Here is an 18,173-nt window from a genome sequence, read left to right as displayed (position 1 = left end):
CACACACACACACACACACACACACACACACACACACACACACACACTCTCTCTCTCTCTCTCTCACACCTACTCACCCGTCATCATGGAATAGGCCAGGAAAGAGGCAGGAGAGGACGCTGAGGGGGCTGATGGAGAACAGGTACACATTCACCACATGGCCCACACTGTGTAAGACTAAGGAAGAACAGACAGGGTGGTGAGCTTGGGGCAGCCCAGAGTGGGTGCTCACTCATTGAGCCCAAGGTGGAGGACCCTGGCTAGAGTAGGGGGCCTGAAGAAGCACCCTAGGGGGCTTCTGACCTTTGTTTTTTGTTGTTTGTTTGTTTGTTTGTTTGTTTTTAGATGGAGTCTTGCTCTTGCCCAGGCTGGAAGGCAGTGGTGCAATCTTAGCTCACTGCAACCTCTGCCTCCCAGGTTCAAGCAATTCTTCTGCCTCAGCCTCCCAAGTACCTGGGACTACAGGTGCATGCCAGTACACCTGGCTGATTTTTGTATTTTTAGTAGAGATAGGGTTTCACCATTATTGGCCAGGCTGGTCTCGAACTCCTGACCTCGAGTGATCTACCTGCCTCAGCCTCTGAAAGTGCTGGGATTACAGGCATGAGCCACTGCACCTAGCCTAGACTTCTAACCTCTAATCAATCTCCTGGCCCTGCTGCACACCCCATAGACACACCATCCATGCACATAACCATGTGAGTCTGAAATTACAGCATTAGAAGTTCATTCCTGTGCTTTCTCTCACAGAGTCATACTTTAAAACATAAAAAGTTGGAGAAATGAAACATTATGCACACTCATTCTGGGGTGTTAGTAACTCATCAGCTGAGGCTGGTGAGGTACCCTGGAAAGTGTGGGAAGAGGCACTTGGCAGTGACTAGTGATGGGCTCCCTGGCTTACTTTACACCCTGGCCCAGGCCAACTCCATCCTTATGGAGAAGGACGTTAAAGGTAAATGCCAGCACAGAGGGGTCTCTCAGAGGAGGGAAAGCCAGCGGGGTGGGAGGCCCTGGAGAGCCTCCCAAGGACACCCAGGCCCTGCCTGTGAGGACGATAGCAGTGGAGGCAATGAGGCGATGGAAGTCCACAGCGGCGTCGAAGGGCACATAGCAGTTGAGGAAGGTTTCTCGCAGGAAGGTGATGAGGTTGCGGCACATGGTGAGCAGGATGTAGGAGAACATGAAGGAGATGCTGGCCGCCGTGCCCCGTGACAGGATGATGCCTACGCGGGTGGTGTCCGTGATGCCCGTGTGGTGTGCGGCAAAGGCGTAGTCTGCACAGGGGGCCCAGGCAGGCAAGGGAGAGGCAGTGCAGAGGAGAGAGAGCTGGTTAGGGAGGTCATCAGCTGCAGGCGCTGGCCAGTTGCCACTCACAACAGGCCTCCCCCGCACAGTCTTCACTCAGGCTCCATTCAGCAGGGTGCAGTCACCCGACCCAGGGCTGGCAGTTATTGCAGGCCCCGCCCTGGGGCTGTCTGTCACTCACAGTAGGCCTCACCCCCAGGGCGATCACTCATTGCAAGCCTAGGGACAGGGCTTGTGGTAAGTGAAGTCACTCACAGTAGGCCCTCTCCAGGAAAAGTCCCCCAGTGATGGCATAGAACACGGCCACGCAGCCGATGTGGCGCCGGTAGTTCTCAATGAAGCGCTTGAACTGCTGCATGGTCTGGTGGAGACGGCTGCGCTGGAACTTCTCTCGGTGCGCCTCAGTGAACAGCAAGGGCTGGAATGACGTTACCCTGGGAGACAGGAAGCCTTAGCCCTTGGCCCCCCATCAGACCCAACGCTAGTGGGGCCCCACTTCCCAGAGGGGAGCCGCCCAGAAGGAGGGAAGCCCACCGCTTCTGAAAAAGCAACTGGGTGACTCTTGTGGAAGTAGGTTCAGACCTCACTACATCAGGCTATATTGCACTCCATAAGCAAGCTGGCAGCAGAGGGATGGCCCGGAATGGTCATTTCTTCCCAGGGGATGCACTCCATCCAACCATGTTCATTCACACTCAGTCTGTAGCTCCCAACCCCCACCCAGCACTCACAGCCTTTACTAGAGACTCAAAGGATACCTCTTCCATGAGGGCACCTCTGACCTCCCTGGCAGAGGTGAGTGCTTCCTTGAGTTCCAAAGCCCTTCGCTCTTACCACTATTAGAATAGTCATCAGTTGACATTGAAATGATCAGTGTACCAAACCATCTCCTTAGATTGTGATGTTCTTGGACAAGGACTGTTCACCCTGCCTGCACCCACAATGTTTAGCACAGTGCCTACCAACAAGGAAAGGATGTATGTAAACTGAAGCAATGGGTGAAGTGCCTGGGCTTAAGGGGAAGAGCAGGCATACTTCTTGCCAAACCTCCGCCGAATCTCCTGGGGAGGGTCCGTGTCCATGGGGCACTGCAGTCTCTGAGGTGTCAACTCAGTCTCAACGCTGCTGCGGGAACAGCGGGCACTCACTCTGGGAGAGGGACTAAGACAAGAATGGTAAGAGATAGGATGCTAGCCATCTCAGCCACTTGTTCCTCTGCTGCCCTGGTCTGCCTCCGCACCCATTCTGTTGAGGAAGGATGAGAGCTGTCAGAAGGGGACAGCAGGATTCCCAAGGACACCTATAGACAGAGTGAGTCAGATCTTGGGGGTCCTCACTAAGGCTTGTTACATAAGCCTTTACCCATCACAAGGGCATTGGGGCCAGGCTGTAAGTGAGAGGGAAAATCCAGCAGGCTTTCTGCTTGCCCTGGCACAGGGCTGTGTGCCTAGAGAAAGGGGTGCCTTTTTCTAATTTGTTTGAAGGTGTTACATGGACTAGCGGTGGCCCTGATCCCAGCCATTCAGGGGAGAGGGATGTTGGAGGGAGGAAATGTTGGAGAGAAATGGCAACATTTCCTCTTTCCAACATCCCAGATGGGGGCTCACCAGATCTTCTCCTGGCTGATGTAGGAGGCTCGCCGGCAGAGGTCCTTGATGACTTCAGGCACATCCACCCCTGAAAAGCAGAGCCAGGCTAGGGAGCAGCACAGGGTCCAGAGCCCAGGAGGGCCTGGCTCAGATGCATAGCACTCCTGCCATCCCATGTTCAGACACAGTGGACAGTCCCAGACCAATGGAGGCCCTGCCTTGAGGTGCCCCAATCTCATCCCTTGTCCCCAGGGTGAGCTGGACCCAGCTGTAGGTGGACAGGGAGAAGGCCTGAAAGAAAGTTGGCCAGGCAGGCTTCCCTAAAGTGTATCCATGCTCAGTCCCACTTCTGGGACTATGGGGTAGAGTTCAGGAACTGTATATAACCTGCCTGCTGAGCCCGCTGTGCCATAAAAATTCAGCTTAAGATCCTCCAGCTTAAAACCTCCAAGAGTTAAATGTAGAATCTAGGTGTATGGGAGATCATACTACAGTTCTTTCTACTTTTCTATGTTAGAAAATGTTCATAATAAAATATTCAGGAGAAAAATTCTCCCAGGAGCCACCCCATTGTTCCTGTCTGGGTTGAGCACTGAAGGCAGGGCAGGACTAAGCTGCAAAGCCAAGTTTCCACAGGAGGCCTGGGAATCTCTGGGTTTCTTCCAAGTACCTGAAGATGACCCTGGTCTATAGCTGAGGCCAAAAGAAGGTAAGCTGAACTAAATTAGATTTAAATCAGAATGTTTTTAAAAAAAGCATTAATGCCTGTACTCACAGATGTTCCACAAACAGCAAATGTGGCACAATGGTAACAAATAGCATATCTAGGTGAAAAGTGAAGGAACATCTCTTTTTTTTGAGACAGAGTCTCACTCTGTTACCCAGGCTGGAGAGCAGTGGCACAGTCTTGGCTCACTGCAATCTCCTCCTCCTGGTTCAAGCGATTCTTGTGCCTCAGGTTCTGGAGTAGCTGGGACTACAGGCATGCGCCACGACACCTGGGTAATTTTTGTATTTTTTATAGAGATGGGGTTTCACCATGTTGGCCAGGCTGGTCTCAAACTCCTGACCTCAAGTGATCCTCCTGCTTTGGCCTCCCAAAGTGCTGGGACTACAGGCATGAGCTATTGCACTTGGCTCTTTGTTCCTTTTCTTTAATTTTTAAATCTTTAAGAAAAGAAACAAAAAACAAAAAACTGTAGTCAACAACAATGTACAAGACAACAACAATGAAAATAAAATAATAGTGCTAATCCTTTTCAATCCCCAACCCTGGTCTTACCCTCCATCCCAGGTGCTGGATGTCCCTGGGACTCTATGGTGTGGGCTCCCTTCCATTTACCTTCCTTGCCCCTGCCCTCAGGCCCAGGTGCCTGCTGCTCTGGCTGCCTGGGAAAGGTAAAAAGCTGCAGAATCAGGAGTGCTGGCTTCCTTCTCTTCCAGCTCTCCTTACCCCAGGGGGAAGCCCTGACCAGAGGCTCATCTGTGTCTTGTCTAACTTGCCCCTCTTCCCTATGGAGGCTGCTCAGCCTACCCCTTCTCATAATCCTGGGAGGGGCTGGGTTTGGCCTTAGCATGCCCCAGTGAGAGTGCCACGATGAGAAGATGCCATAACAACTCAGAGCACACCAGAGACAGACACTCCTGCCTGCTTCTTGCCCCTTCCTCACTCTTAACTCTAGCTGCCTCCAATTGAATCAGACACTGGGGCAGGAAGTAGGGGGAAGGACAACAGAACTGGGTCTTCATGTACTCAGCAAACATTTACTGAGCACTCAGCCAGGAGAAATAGTGGCAAAAGAACCCCAAGAGACAGCACCTCACCCCGACAACCAGACGCTCCAGCTGAAAGGAGTATGGCCCGGGTAGGGCTGTAACAGGGAGACAGTCTCCCTCTGCCCTGGGCACCAGGCACAGAAGGATTTGGCAGGGAGCCAGGGGAAGCAGAGTTCCAACCACTATTCCCTACCCTATCCCAACCCTACCGACCCCACCAGCAGAGCTGCATTATGACTTTCGTGGGCCCTAGGCACTTTTAAAACCTTTTTGGGCCCTTTCCTTTATAAAAATTAAAAATAAAAATATTTAAAAATTATATAATTATGATGATATAAAGAAAACTACAATCCAAGCTGTATACATTATTATATACTCATGTTACTACATTCATTTTTTCCTTCTGATTTTAAGAGAAATTAAAACATTTCTGTGGACTCCTAATAGTAGGTGGGCATTGTGCCTACTATGCCTAACCGGTAAGTCAGTGCTGCCTACCAGGCTGCCCCACCTTTGACACAGAGCTGTGTGAACCGGAGCTCGCTGTCATGGTCCCGCAGCATGAAGTGAAAATCCTCCCATGTCAGCTCCTCCTTGTCCTGGAAGCCTGACTCCTGGAACATGGACTCCACCACCTCAGCCAGCTGGGCCTTGGACAGACAGTTGTTGGAGATCTCGATGAAGGACCTGGGGTTAGGGGAGTGGAACCATCAGGCCCTGACTGGGGCCTGGGGCCCAGACACAGTCACACTTGGTGTGACTCCATCACACCAAGCCCTCGCTGCCCATATGGAAGGGCCCTGACTGGTCGAAACCCAAGCCCCCTGCTAGTTGGAGCAGCCTCTGGTTACATGGGTAAGGAGGCCTCTGCCTTCCTTGGCCCTTCTGCTCTCTTCTTCAGGTCCCACCTCTTTGCCCTGGCATCCCTGCCCTGGCCCATTCTCTTGGCTGTTCCAGAAAACCAACCTCAGCATCCTGATGAACTCATCCTTGGAAATGAGGCCATTCCCATCGAAGTCATACATACGGAACATAAGGTGAGACTTTTCCTCAGGAGAGCCTGGGAGAGGGAGGACTGCATAAGGAGAGTCCCCTGCACCCCCAGGCTGGCCAGAAGGGGCCTCACACCAGTGTGATGACCAACTGCTGGACATAGCAAGAGTCACTCTGCTTCCTGACCCCTGCCTGGTCACTCCTGGGCATCTGCCATAGCTGGAGACCTGGCCCAGGGCTTCCCCACCTCCAACAAATCCAGCCCCTGTCCAGCCTCTCCTGTCATTCCCTCCTCTCTCACCTTTCATGAAGACCACCAGGATGTCCAGGAACTCCCGGAAGGACAGGTAGCCATTGCCATCCTTGTCAGCCAGAGAGAACATGGACTCCACAAACATGTCCTGGGGCTTGAGGCCCAGGGACTCGGCAAACTCGGCCCTGCTCAGCTCGCAGGTCAGGGCCTCCCGCACCTTCTGGGAGGAGTCCAGGGGCAGGGTCCCTGCATCGGCCTGGTTGATGTCCAGCACCTGCACTTGGGCAGCAGCAGAGGGAGGGAGAGAAGACAAGGATTCCTTGACTTGAAGTTCAGCTGAGCCCTGTAGGAGCCACCTTTTGAGGTGTCTTCCCAGGACCCCCTCTGCTAGGTGGCCCTATGCTGGTCCCCGAGGCCATGTTTGTTCTACAGAGCCCTGACCCTCTGTCTGCTGACTGTACAGGGAGCTCACCTGGAACTAAGAAGTATGAGGTCTGTCTTGACCTCAGCACAAGAAAGCTCAGAAAGTATGGACCATTCTCTTCTTCCAAGTGCTCAGCCACAGAGACAAAGTAAGACAGAGGCAGCCTAGGAGAGGAGTGGCCTCATTGGCTGACAGCTTTCCTTTTCTAGGTCCTTTCAGGCCAACTTGAAGTCCTCCCTTTGGAATTCCTGAGACATCCCCGTATCCTCAGAGTCAAGTGACCTTTTGTCGATGCTAGCTTATTGGGGTTTCTCTTAACTTATATGTAAAAAAGTTTTAACTAAAACAAGGCTTCAGCTGGGCTTAGGAAAGGGGAATTCTCATTGTGGCCATCCCCAGCTCACCCAGATGCTGCCCCAGCGTGAGAGAATAGGCAGAGAGGAAGCAGGCAGGCCATAGGCCATAGTACCTGTCTTTCCTGCCTGTCAACTGGGGTGCCTACTCCAAATCTGGTGATGGTTTCAAGAGGTGAAACCTTATAGCTTCAAACAAGGTACTGTAGTGGAAAGAGCCTAGTGCTGGAGGCAAGAGACCCAGGTTCATGTCCCAACTCTGTCACCTTGCTGCATGACCTCAGGCAAGTCTCTTCAGTTGTCTGGGATTCATTTCCTCATCTGCCCTACTTATCTTACAGGTTTATTGTGAGAATCAACAAAAATTGTTATGTTGATATCACTGTGCGGATATGAGAGACTGAAAGCCACCCCCAGTATCTATCAGCACCCTTCATGTCTCAGCACAGGGAGTTCCCATAGCCCCGATGGATCCTGAATGAGTGGAGATGCCCAGTCCTGCCTAGGCGCTGGCACAGAGTCATCCAGCTGAGGGTCCCTCTGTTCTAGTACATACTCAAGTTCAAGTTCAAGTTCAACTTGTTTGTCCTCAAATGACTTTAAGTCATGTTCCTGGCACAGAGTACATGTCCCTTCAATGGTTGCTTCTCTCATGAATCCTCTCCCCAGCCATGACCCTGCTATTTTTCCTCAAACATCAATTTTTTTGCCCTTCTATGGGGCCCTCTGTTCAGTCCCTCGTGTCCCTTTCCTCTGAGCCAACACTTGTCCAATTTTAAGTCCTTGCCAAATGTCACCTCCATCATGACCTTACAGCAGACCGAAGGCTCACCGTCTTCTCTGAGATCCTCAATCACTGATTTCCTGAGTCACTTTTACAGCCCTCTTTCTTTGCCAGTTATCTTCCTTTCTTTGCATGTCCCATCTTCCCAGTGGAATGATAAGCTGCTTCAGTGGGAGAATTATGCTGTATTTATCTTTTTTTTTTTTAATTGAAATAGAATCTCTGTTGCTCAGGCTCGAGTACAGTGGCCTGATCTCAGCTCACTGCAACCTCTGCCTCCCAGGTTCAAGCGATTCTTCTGCCTCAGCCTCCTGAGTAGATGGGATTACAGGCATGTGCCACCACAACTGACTGATTTTTGTTTTTTGTTTTTTTGGAGATGGAATCTCTGTCTGTCACCAGGCTGCAGTGCAGTGGTGCAATATCGGCTCGCTGCAACCTCTGCCTCCCAGATTCAAGCTATTCTCTTGCCTCAGCCTCCCGAGTAGCTGGGATTACAGGCACCTGCCACTACGCCCGGCTAAGTTTTGCATTTTAGTAGAGACAGGGTTTCACCATATTGGCCAGGCTGGACTTGAACTCTGACCTCATGATCCACCTGCCTCAGCCTCCCAAAGTGCTGGGATTACAGGTGTGAGCCACCTCACCTGGCCTTAATTTTTGTATTTTTAATAGAGATGGTGTTTTGCCATGTTGGCTAGGCTGGTCTTGAACCTCTGACCTTAGGTGATCCACCCGCCTCGGCCTCTCAAATGTTAGGATTATAGGCATGAGCCACCATTCCTGGCCATATTTATCTTTATCTACCACGTTTCTCCACTCCTCTACCCTGCCCCCAGACTGCCTTTATTTTTGTGCCAGCTGTGGACTCAAGTCTCTGCATTTTTGTCTTGTTTCCCTACATCCTCCCAGTCGCTCTCAGAAGCCTGCAAGGTGGACATCAATGACCCCTGGAGGGCTCTGGCAGCTGCACTCCCCCAAGGAGGGGTGAACAATATTTCTCTTGGTGCCCACACTGCCCTGGGTCTCTGCAGCCTTTGGGGCAGGCTGAGATGAGCGAGGATGGGCAGCCCTGAGGAGAGCGATAAGCAATGCATGCAGAGAAGCCCATTCCCAGGCATCCCCTGACTACAGCCTCGTAGTTGGAGGTGGGGTTCAGTTGGGGACAGAGGCAACTCCTTATGATAAAGTCTGGTGATTCATCTGAAATTGCGATAGACTTGATTATTAGCTGAGAGCTTGGTTTCTGACTTCCTCTGGAGTCACCCCCATGGCCTCATGCAGGTAAGGATACCACCACAGCATAAGGACTGATCTGGTCCCATGTACACACCTGGGAGAAAAGGTGCCTGAAAAAGGTCTCTAGGAGGTGGCTCCGCTGTTCCCGCGTCACAGCTGCCCTCATCAGCTCCTGCTCCCGCAGCTCCCACTCCTGGAAGCTCAACCCACTCTCCTTCAGAGCTGCCCGGAGGTTTTCCACCAGCACCTGCCGCTCTTCCTCCAAGTTAAACAGCAGTACCTAAGGAGGCAACCCAAGAAAAGCAACCATTTGTCAAGGCCTCTTGAGGTTAGGCACTTTACATGGATTATGTCAGAGGGGCCACTGGAGTGGCCTTGCAAAAGAGATACTGTATCTTCTTTTACAGAAGAGGAAAGGGGCTCAGTAGGGTTAAGTGACTTGCTCATAGGTGTAGAGTTTGCATGTAAAGGCACATATACAAAGACATTCTTCCCTCTCTTACACATTGGAGAAGGAAGAGGAGTTTGGGGAGGCCAGAGGATGGAGAGGATCATGAGCCAGGCCTCTGATTTAGCTCTCCTCCAAAATCTCTAAAAATTCACTACATCCTGAGATAAGAGGACAGGGAAGAGGGCTTTGCTTCTTGCAAGGACACCCAGCTAGGATCTGACAGGTAGTCCTTAGGAAAGGAGGAGGCAGACTGTGGTTGCAAGAGTTAGGAGGCAGCCATGGAGATTATGTCATCCAGCAGGCCCAGAGCAGGATAGATGTGTCCAAGTTTATCTCTCTATCAGGTACTATCAGGACAAGAAGCCAGACTCCTGCACAATATCATTTCCTGTCTCCTGGCCCTGTGCTCCCTCCCCTCCACCTGGCTGCCTCCCTGGCTTTGGCTGTGGACAAGAAGTCAGAGGCCAGCTGAGCCATACCAGATCATACTCCTTGGGGATCTTGAGCAGCAGTGTGCGGCGTCCATGGTTGCTGGACAGGATGAGGTTGACCTGCTGTGGAGGCTGCAGCTGGATGGTGCGGAGCACAGTGAGGCTCCCGTCTACCACACGGATCTGCCCGGGCTGCAAGTGCAGCAGCACTGGCCGGCAGGGCTCCTTGCGGCCTTGCCATTCCAAAGCTGGGGGCAGAGAGACAGGGCTTTGTCAGCTGGGACCTGCCAGAGGTACAGTGGGAGGAAGAGGGCCAGCTCAGGGCCGAATTTAGATCAAGGCCTCCACAGTTCATTGTCCCCTTCTGGAGTAATGAGGGTAATTTCCTCCCTGAAAGCCCGGGAGTGCCTCTAGCCCCATGGAAAGAATAGTAACTATCATTATCTGAATGTTTACTATGTGTTCAATACTATACCAAGTGCTCTGCATGAACTAATTCATTTAATTAAAAATCTGTGAGGTAGGTGCTATTATTATTCCTATTTTATAAATAAGAAAAAAAATATATTTAGAGTGATTTAAATATCTGCCTAAGGCCCAATAGGTGGTGGTGGAACCAAGATTCCAATCCCAGTCTGACTCTGGACCTTCATTAGTCACTTCTCTGTTGCCTGGAGTTCCAGCGTGATAGGCTACAAATCAGCAGTGCCCAGGGATTCGTGAATCGTAGTAACCCTGTAAAATCCAGGCAGGGTCCAATGACTCCTGCACATTAGGAACTCTGGAGGCTGCAGGACTCCAGGTCCAACTTCTGCTTAATGCCACTGTGGCCTTGCCTACAGTCCTAGAAAAGGGAGGCCTTTTCCTTAGGCTGCTGGGGTAGCGATGGGTGGCTGTAGCACTGAGCCATTTCCTCCCTACCTCCATCCTGGCCGGCCCTAGGCCTACCTTCCGTGCCTCCCACGAGCTTCTCAGACACGATGCTCTGGCAGTCCTGGCCCTGGAGCCTCTTGAAATTTCTCATCCGGAGCCGGGCAACAATCCAGGCGCTGAGCAGGCTCACTGGGAAGGGGGAGAGGTGGAGGTCTGGGGAATGGAAGCGGCTCCTTTCTCAGCTCCTTTCCTGGCAATACCCCCTATTCTCCCCACCTCCTAGGTCAGCTTGCTCAATTGTTTAAAATTGTGAAGTTTCCTGGGGGGAGCTCCTCTGCATCCCATGGGGAGCTTTGGGTAGCATCTAAGATGCCCACCCTGCCTCCTCGGTTTCCAACACTCTCGTCCCTTCCTAGCCAGAGACTAAGTCCAGAGTCTTTGTGTCAGGGACTAGACTCACCCCACCAGGCTGCTAGATAACCCCCACACAGCGTTGCCAAAGACCAAGCCCCAAGCCCTCACTCCAGCGACTATATGTGCCCCGCCCTTGTTCTTAAACAGGGATTTGCCTCTGACAGTCCTCTAGGCCCAGGCTTGCAAAAAGCTGTGGTTTATAGATTCCCCCTGGCTCTTGACCAAAGCTGGGCCCAGTGGGGGGAGTCCCAGGGTAACAGGGAGGAAGTTCCCCCTGGAGCTGATTTCTCTCCAGGCCAGACACTTCTCTTGTCCCTTCCTCCTCTAATGTTTTCTTTGCCTACCCAGAAGGAACATGCTCTGTGTGGTTTGCTGTCGTTATTGGAACCACCTGAACCGCATCCCCTAGCTTGCATCTCTCACCTGGCCCCACTCTGTTCATCATTTTACCTAAAGGAAAGCAGCAGAGGGTCCCGATGGTGACCCCGAAGCCAAATCCACTGCCCTCAAAATAGTCACGGACAACGTAGGGAGCACAGGCTGGCAGGCCTTCAGTGCTGAGCTGTCTCGGCTGTGGACAGGGGTCTCCTGGGGAGGAAGAGGAAGCCAGAGTCCTGGGTGCTGGGCCATAGGTGCTGGCACAGGATCACTGAGGAGGTTAGGGTGGCAGAAAGTGGGTGGGGCACTCTGGGTAGCTGAGGGGAAGGGGCTTCTTTGGGTAACGAATGGGGTATAAAGTGAATCCCAACCTCCGTCTCTCCCTCACACACACGTGTACACACACACACGAGCGTGTGCCTCACTGCTGTGGGGTTGGGATATCCTTACTGCACTCAGCTCTCCTAATATTATACCCAGCCTCAGCTCCATCACAGCCAAATAACCTCCTCACCAGCTCTCTCTGAGTTTCAGTTTTTTTGCCCTCACTCAGCACCTCCTGGAGTTGTGCAGAGGGGACCCTACAGAGCTGCAAGTGGCGGCCCTGGCACCTGGAGTTCCCAAGGGCAGAACTATAGCTCATGCCCTTCTTGGAGCACAGAGGTGGTCGTTCAGCGACATTGAGCCAAGCCCAGAGCTGAAGAGGGACAAGGCTCCAGACCCACCACTCCCCCAGCCACCCCTTGGCCATTCACCTTTATGCCAGACAAAGACACTGGGCTGCAGAGCACCAGGGTCAACGTTGATAACAGCAACCAGCACGTCCCGCAGGGTGGTATTTCGGATTTCTTCAATCTCCTTCTTGGAGAACAGCCTAAGATGGAGGAAGTAGAAGTCACTGGGATGGAAAGGGGATGCAGGCCTCCAGCAACCCCAGGCCCAAGGACCCAGGTGAGAAAAGAGACCCAGCAGGGTTGGGAAGTTGGTTGTGGGCTGGCTTGGAATCAAGGGCTCATGGGAGCTGTCTAAGGCCAGGCAGAAGATCTGGGGCCCAGGCCAAGGTAGAGACTGAGGTAGAGGCCCAGCAGGCCTTACCCATTCCTGGTGTTCTCAAACCAGTAGCGGTCACCATCCCGCAGCCGCACAAACTGGTCGAGGACAATGGTGCTGAACAGGGGCCCGGGGTCCCCATGGCTCTCCAGGAGTCCCCCCGGGAGCAGCTCTAGCCAGGACAAGTCCTGGTTGTACAGGGAGGCTGTGGCCTCCAGTACCTGGAAGCAAGATGGGGCAAGAGTAAGAGAAAGGACCCGGCACCCACCCTCAGGCAAAGAGATGGCTCCCAGGGATTTGCCCTGGGAATGATAATAATAAATGACAGTAACAGTAACTCACTCATATATAGTGCTTATTATGCCCCAGGCACTGCTCTGAGTGCTTTACAAAAGTGAACGCCATTTATGGAAACCCTGTCACACATTCAACTGCCTATTTTAACAAAGTTATAAAACAGCCAGCCAATCCCCTTCATAACTTGTTCTTGAAAAGGTATGAAAGTTGAAGGGCCAAAATCAGAATGTGCAAAAGTAGAATAGTAGAATGAAGTCTTATAAAAAGTTTCTTCTTTAGAGCTGAACATTTTTTAATCAAATGCCTGATTATATATTACCTTTTAGAGAGTTTTCAAAAACATATCACCAGTATTTTCTACCTGACCTTTACTTTAGTTTTTTTCTCTGCAATGTAAATAGCACTTGAACCAGCTTAATTCCACTGAGGCCCATTTGAAGCTAAAGGTTTGCTACTTTTGGTGTGCCTGGTGATTCCTAGCTATATATTGAGTTTATAAAGCTTATGAGCCCCCATGCTCATATAACTTCTTTATTGGCCTTTCAAATCTCCACTTCCCAATAATTCTATAAAATAGTAAGGGCAGGCTGGGTGCAGTGGCTCACCCCTGTAATCCCAGCACTTTGGGAGGCCAAGGCAGGCAGATCACGAGGTCAAGAGATCGAGACCATCCTGGCCAACATGGTGAAACCCTGTCTCTACTAAACATACAAAAATTAACTGGGTGTGGTGGCACATGCCTGTAGTCCCAGCTACTCAGGAGGCTGAGGCAGAAGAATCGCTTGAGCCCAGGAGGTGGAGATTGCAGTGAGCTGAGATCATGCCACCGCATTCCAGCCTGGTGACCAAGTGAGACTCAGTATCAAAAAAAAAAAAAGGCAAAATGCAACAAAATAGGCACACAATTATAGAAACACTGCTGTGTCAAGATGATAAGGTAGCCCAATCTGGTCTCTTGGCTAGAAGGCATGCCACCAGTCCAGGTGATAGCTCACAGTGTAACAGCTGACTCCTGAAAGGCAGCTTTAACATGCAAGAAAGCACAGCTTGTTCCTAAGTCAAGGGCCTTCTATATCCACTCAGGAGGGTGGAAAGAATAGTAAATGAGATAATGCCTATCAAGTGCCTGGCAAACAATATATGTTCAATACATGCTTGCTGGATCTGAATAATCAGAGTCCAAAGCCAAATCTTGCTGGTAATCTTCATCTTGATATGTAACACTGGGAAAAGTGATCTGGGTAAGCCCTCCCCCTCCCATTTGGTGCTTGTCTCTGGTACTCAAGTATCACTGTCCATCTTCCATGTCTCAGGCCCCTGTGCCTCGTTCTTCCCACCCTACCCTCTGAATCTTGACCCCTCCTCACAGTGTCATCACTCCGGGAGAGTGCAGTGTTGATGTCCTGCCAGCGGGTCATGGGAGGCAGGCCTAGCGCTGCCCTGGCCTTGTTGTAAGAGGGCAGGCCCAGATCTCTGCCCCGCTGCAGGCAGCTGGCCAGGTGGTCTGTGCGGGAAAACTTCAGTGGCCCAGGCCAGAAATCTGGAAATGAGATACCAGAGAGTGTGAGGGAGCTCAGGGCCACCATAGCAGTCTCCAGTCCGGGCCCCAGGCTCCAACCAGCCCCAGGGAACTTGAACCAGAAGAAGCCATGGTCAGCAGGTCAGAAGCTCTGTCGGCAGTGAGTGCAGTGCAGGCTCCCAGCCCCAGGTATCCCCTCATGCCTGGCTCTGGAGGTCCAGTTGAGCCTCTTCCCAGAGGCCAGGAGTTCACATCCTGCAGGGACAGCCTCAGACTCACCCCGCACATCTTCAACCACCACATGGTCCTCTCGCTCTGCGATCTGGGAGGTCATGCCCAGCAGCAGTGCATCTACATCTTCAGCACTTTGTAGGCTTGGGTGCTTTATAGGTTGGGAGTGGGGAGGAGAGGAGTGTGGTTAATGGGGTCAGAGGTTAGACAGCCAGGCTCCCTCCACATCATCATCCTTATCCCTGAGCCCACCCAGTCCTGCTGTTTGCTCCCAAACCGGTGGGACATTCCTCCTCTGCAGGTTGATTCCCCACTCAGTATGAGGGATGTCCCCATCCAAAGTCCATGCTGCCTAACAGAGGTCTGTACAAACACAAGGGATCTTAACATTTTCCTTCTACCTTGGGATATTTGACAATGTGGTTGGCAAAGGCACTGGAATATCTAGGTCTTGGACCTCTGTTACTAACCAGCTGTATGAACTTGGGCAGGTCACAGGCCCTCTCTGAACTCCGTTTCTTTCCCTTAATAAAAAGGGACGCTGATGAGGGGGACACTGAGGCCTCTTTTGATTCAGCTCCAGGGCTCTGATTCTATGGCTTCTTTTCTCTTTCTCCCCACCCCCTTCCCCTCAGCAAACACTTTACACAAAGTATCTCATTTTGCTGTAAATTAATGATCAATGTTATTCACCCATGCTGGCCTGATTTGGATGGATGGACAATCCCTAATAATTTCTAAGAACCCCTGCTTCCTCCCCACCTCCCTTGCACATACACATTCACACACTGCCGGGGGTTTTTGTCTAATGGGAAGTTTCTCTGGGGCAAGTAAGGCTAGCTAGGGTACTCCAAGGCCTATAGGACACCTAGAGCTCTCAAGGGAGAGGGAAAAGGTGGGAGGGAGCAATGAATGCAGAACCACACCTGCACAGGCCCTACCAGCTCTCCCATAGCCCTGAGGTGGGGGCGGGGGTGGTGGGTGGCTTTTGGCCATGTCCAGCTACCCGGTCACCTCAGACTTTGTAGGGGAGATGCCTGAGGTCCTCCAGGCTGCCTCCTTCACCCCAGCCCATCCCAGCTGCCTGCCTCAGCCTTACTGCCCACTTTCACCATGTGTGTGTGCGTGTACACACACATATCCACCCACATCTGTGGCCCCCTGCTCACACCTCCCGGCTCCAGTAGCTGTTGCAGACCCGGAGAGCTCTGGAGACACTTGAGTTCCGATTGATGACCCCCTGGAAGTGGCAACTGGCGTTTCTGAAATGCAAGGAGCAGGGAGATGGTGACTGAATAATGGGGTTATAATGTCAGGCGTCAGTTCTGGTCTCTGAGGTGGTAGCCAGGGGCCCCAGGCCATTGCCTCTCAGAGGTGGCATGTGGGTCTGACCTTAGTAAGTCCTGGAGGATCTCACTTTTGGAAGGTCCCTTCCACAACATCAGACCAAATATCTAAAATGTACTCACAGCTCATTAACACACGCTATCTCTCTGACTCTCTCACAAGATATGTATATACACATATATATAAAATATATATACACACAGTTATATATACAATATATGTGTATATATATCATTTTTTCTTTTTTTTTTGAGACAGAGTTTTGCTCTGTCACCCAGGCTGGAGTGCAGTGACGTGATCTCAGCTCAATGCAACCTCCACCTCCTGGGTTCAAGTGATTCTCCTGCCTCAGCCTCCCGAGTAGCTGGGACTACAGGCACATGCCACCACACCTGATTAATTGTTGTATTTTTAGTAGCGATGGGGTTTCACCATGTTGGCCAGGATGGTCTCCATCTCTTGACCTCATGATCCGGTCACCTCAGCCTTCCAAAGTGCTAGGATTACAGGCATGCGCCACCACGTCCAGCCCATATAGACATTCTTAAAAGGATTCAAATACTGTTATTTTGAAACTACTTGTCTATGAATAACTCAATTGTCTATGATTTCTTAGACATCATCAGGCATACCCCAGAGATTATTCGAGAGTAAATCTAATCTACGAATTGGTTTAAATTATAAAGCAATTATTAAAAAATAGACATTTCTAGAGTAAATCTAATCTATGAATTGTTTTAAATTATAAAGCAAAAAAATAAAGACAAGCTTTGTTTCATATACACTTATTTAAATATGTGTCTTTTTTTTTTTTTTGAGATGGAATTTAGCTCTTGCTGTCCAGGCTGGAGTGCAGTGGCGCAATCTGGGCTCACAGCAATCTCTGCCTCCCGGGTTCAAGCAATTCTTCTGCCTCAGCCTCCTGAGTAGCTAGGATTACAGGCATGCACTACCCAACCCACCTAATTTTGTATTTTTTTTTTTTTTTTCTAGTAGAGATGGGGTTTCTCCCTGTTGGTCAGGCTGGTCTCTAACTCCCAACCTCAGGTGATCTGCCTGCCTCGGCCTCCCAAAGTGCTGGGATTACAGGCATGAGCCACATCTCTAGGCCTGTGTCTTTTTATTTTTAAAATTCCCTCTTCATTATTTTTAAGCCAATATTTTCCTTCAGATTGCACACATTTTAGAATGCTCTGCTCCCAAAAGCTTGCAGGCCGTGAGCCCTGTGATTATAGCTAAAAATGTCCCCAGTGTAGTGTCAAGACATGAAGTATAGACCAGTGGGCTTTGTGACACCCTCTGAACCTTTATTACTCTATGTTTAATGGGCAGGCAGGTGGGCAGGGGGTTTGGGTGGGTGGGTGGTTAATCGCTATACCAGCTGCAGGAGGACTGCAGTAAAAGTACTTAAAAACCACAGTGATGTATCTTTTAAAACAATTGTTTTCCTTCCCCTCTCTATTCATCCTTCCCTTGGGGAATGGGTACACTTCAGGCTGATAATCCTGTACAGAGGGCTCCTGAGGGCAGATCTTGCGCAATTGACAGCCCCATCCCTCCCAGCACACAAACCTTTGAGCCCCTCCCTCACCTCATGTAGACGCCAGGGGGCACCATGGTGGAGAGGAACTGCTCAGAGGCCGCTACGAACTCCGAGGAGATGCTGGGGTCCAGAAATGGCCGGTATCCTAGGGAATAGGAGAAGAAAGGAGGGAAGAATTTAGCCCTTAAATCCCCAACATACTCTACACCCCACTCCGCAAAACACTCTCACGCAAGCCCTCCTATCCTCCTTCCTCACTCCCTCACCTTTATACTCCGGGGGCGTTTTCTGCAGGAAGCTGGGCAGCCACTCATACACAGCGATGTTCTGAGGGGCAGAGAGGGGCGAGGGGAGGTGCGAGTTGGACCAGGCGGGGCCTGGAAGGGTCTGAGCCCAAGGACGGCTTCCATGTGGAGATAAGGACCAGGCAGGGGCAGTCATGGGAGAAACGACTCAAACAGGAGCGGTGTGAGGCCTGTCCCCGAAAGGAACCAGGGCATTTGGGCAGTGGGGGTGGGGAGGTGATAAATCATCATCACCAGCCAGATTTCACCTAGAAACAGCGCGTGCACCCCTATCATTTACAGCGGCTTCCCTAGACCTCGGCTGTCTGGGAAGGGGTTTCTGGGTGAAGGTTGTCCACGGATGGGGAACTCCGTGGGCAGCGCAGTCTCCCGTGGACCTGCACGCGGAAGGGGGGACGTCGCGGGGCGGGGACGGCTGACCTGGTAGGTGGCGATGACCCTCTTGCGCGCGTGCTGGAACAGCTCCTCGTCCCCCCAGTCTGGGTGCTGGCGGGCCAGCCTCTGCGCGCACAGGTTGTGGTAGCGGAACCAGAGCAGGCCCAGCGCCTGCAGGAAGGGCTCCCGGTTCCCTCGCTCCGCACCGAAGGCTGCATCCGACGTGGGGGCGCAGGGGGG

At 51.6% G+C, this 18,173-nt stretch overlaps 1 protein-coding gene across 2 annotated transcripts in view; it reads right to left on the bottom strand.

The window, feature by feature from the left end:
- Positions 1 to 18,157, bottom strand: part of LOC116546369 (dual oxidase 1-like) — a 27,371-nt gene extending 9,214 nt beyond the window's left edge. The window contains exons 1-20 of one of the 2 annotated variants that reach the window (XM_032272646.1): positions 17,979 to 18,157; positions 17,520 to 17,580; positions 17,302 to 17,398; positions 15,535 to 15,625; positions 14,412 to 14,514; positions 13,981 to 14,153; positions 12,362 to 12,537; positions 12,022 to 12,140; positions 11,339 to 11,476; positions 10,550 to 10,663; positions 9,650 to 9,849; positions 8,814 to 8,999; positions 5,968 to 6,193; positions 5,640 to 5,733; positions 5,185 to 5,360; positions 2,916 to 2,985; positions 2,344 to 2,469; positions 1,564 to 1,742; positions 1,047 to 1,277; positions 78 to 177 (exon numbers count right to left, since the gene is read on the bottom strand). In XM_032272646.1, coding sequence (XP_032128537.1) covers positions 78 to 177; positions 1,047 to 1,277; positions 1,564 to 1,742; positions 2,344 to 2,469; positions 2,916 to 2,985; positions 5,185 to 5,360; positions 5,640 to 5,733; positions 5,968 to 6,193; positions 8,814 to 8,999; positions 9,650 to 9,849; positions 10,550 to 10,663; positions 11,339 to 11,476; positions 12,022 to 12,140; positions 12,362 to 12,537; positions 13,981 to 14,153; positions 14,412 to 14,514; positions 15,535 to 15,625; positions 17,302 to 17,327 — 2,528 coding nt within the window. In that variant the 5' untranslated portion in view covers positions 17,328 to 17,398; positions 17,520 to 17,580; positions 17,979 to 18,157. Of the gene's footprint in view, positions 1 to 77; positions 178 to 1,046; positions 1,278 to 1,563; positions 1,743 to 2,343; positions 2,470 to 2,915; positions 2,986 to 5,184; positions 5,361 to 5,639; positions 5,734 to 5,967; positions 6,194 to 8,813; positions 9,000 to 9,649; positions 9,850 to 10,549; positions 10,664 to 11,338; positions 11,477 to 12,021; positions 12,141 to 12,361; positions 12,538 to 13,980; positions 14,154 to 14,411; positions 14,515 to 15,534; positions 15,626 to 17,301; positions 17,399 to 17,519; positions 17,848 to 17,978 lie in introns of those variants that run through there. The other variant, XM_032272645.1, reaches the window with a different exon arrangement.
- Positions 18,158 to 18,173: the final 16 nt, after the last annotated feature.

The sequence above is a fragment of the Sapajus apella genome, unplaced genomic scaffold (genome assembly GCF_009761245.1).
Source record: "Sapajus apella isolate SASKATOON/1434 unplaced genomic scaffold, GSC_monkey_1.0 scaffold809, whole genome shotgun sequence".
NCBI lineage: Eukaryota > Metazoa > Chordata > Mammalia > Primates > Cebidae > Sapajus > Sapajus apella.
Note: the sequence above shows the minus strand (reverse complement) of the source record. Positions and strands in the feature narration are given on the sequence as shown.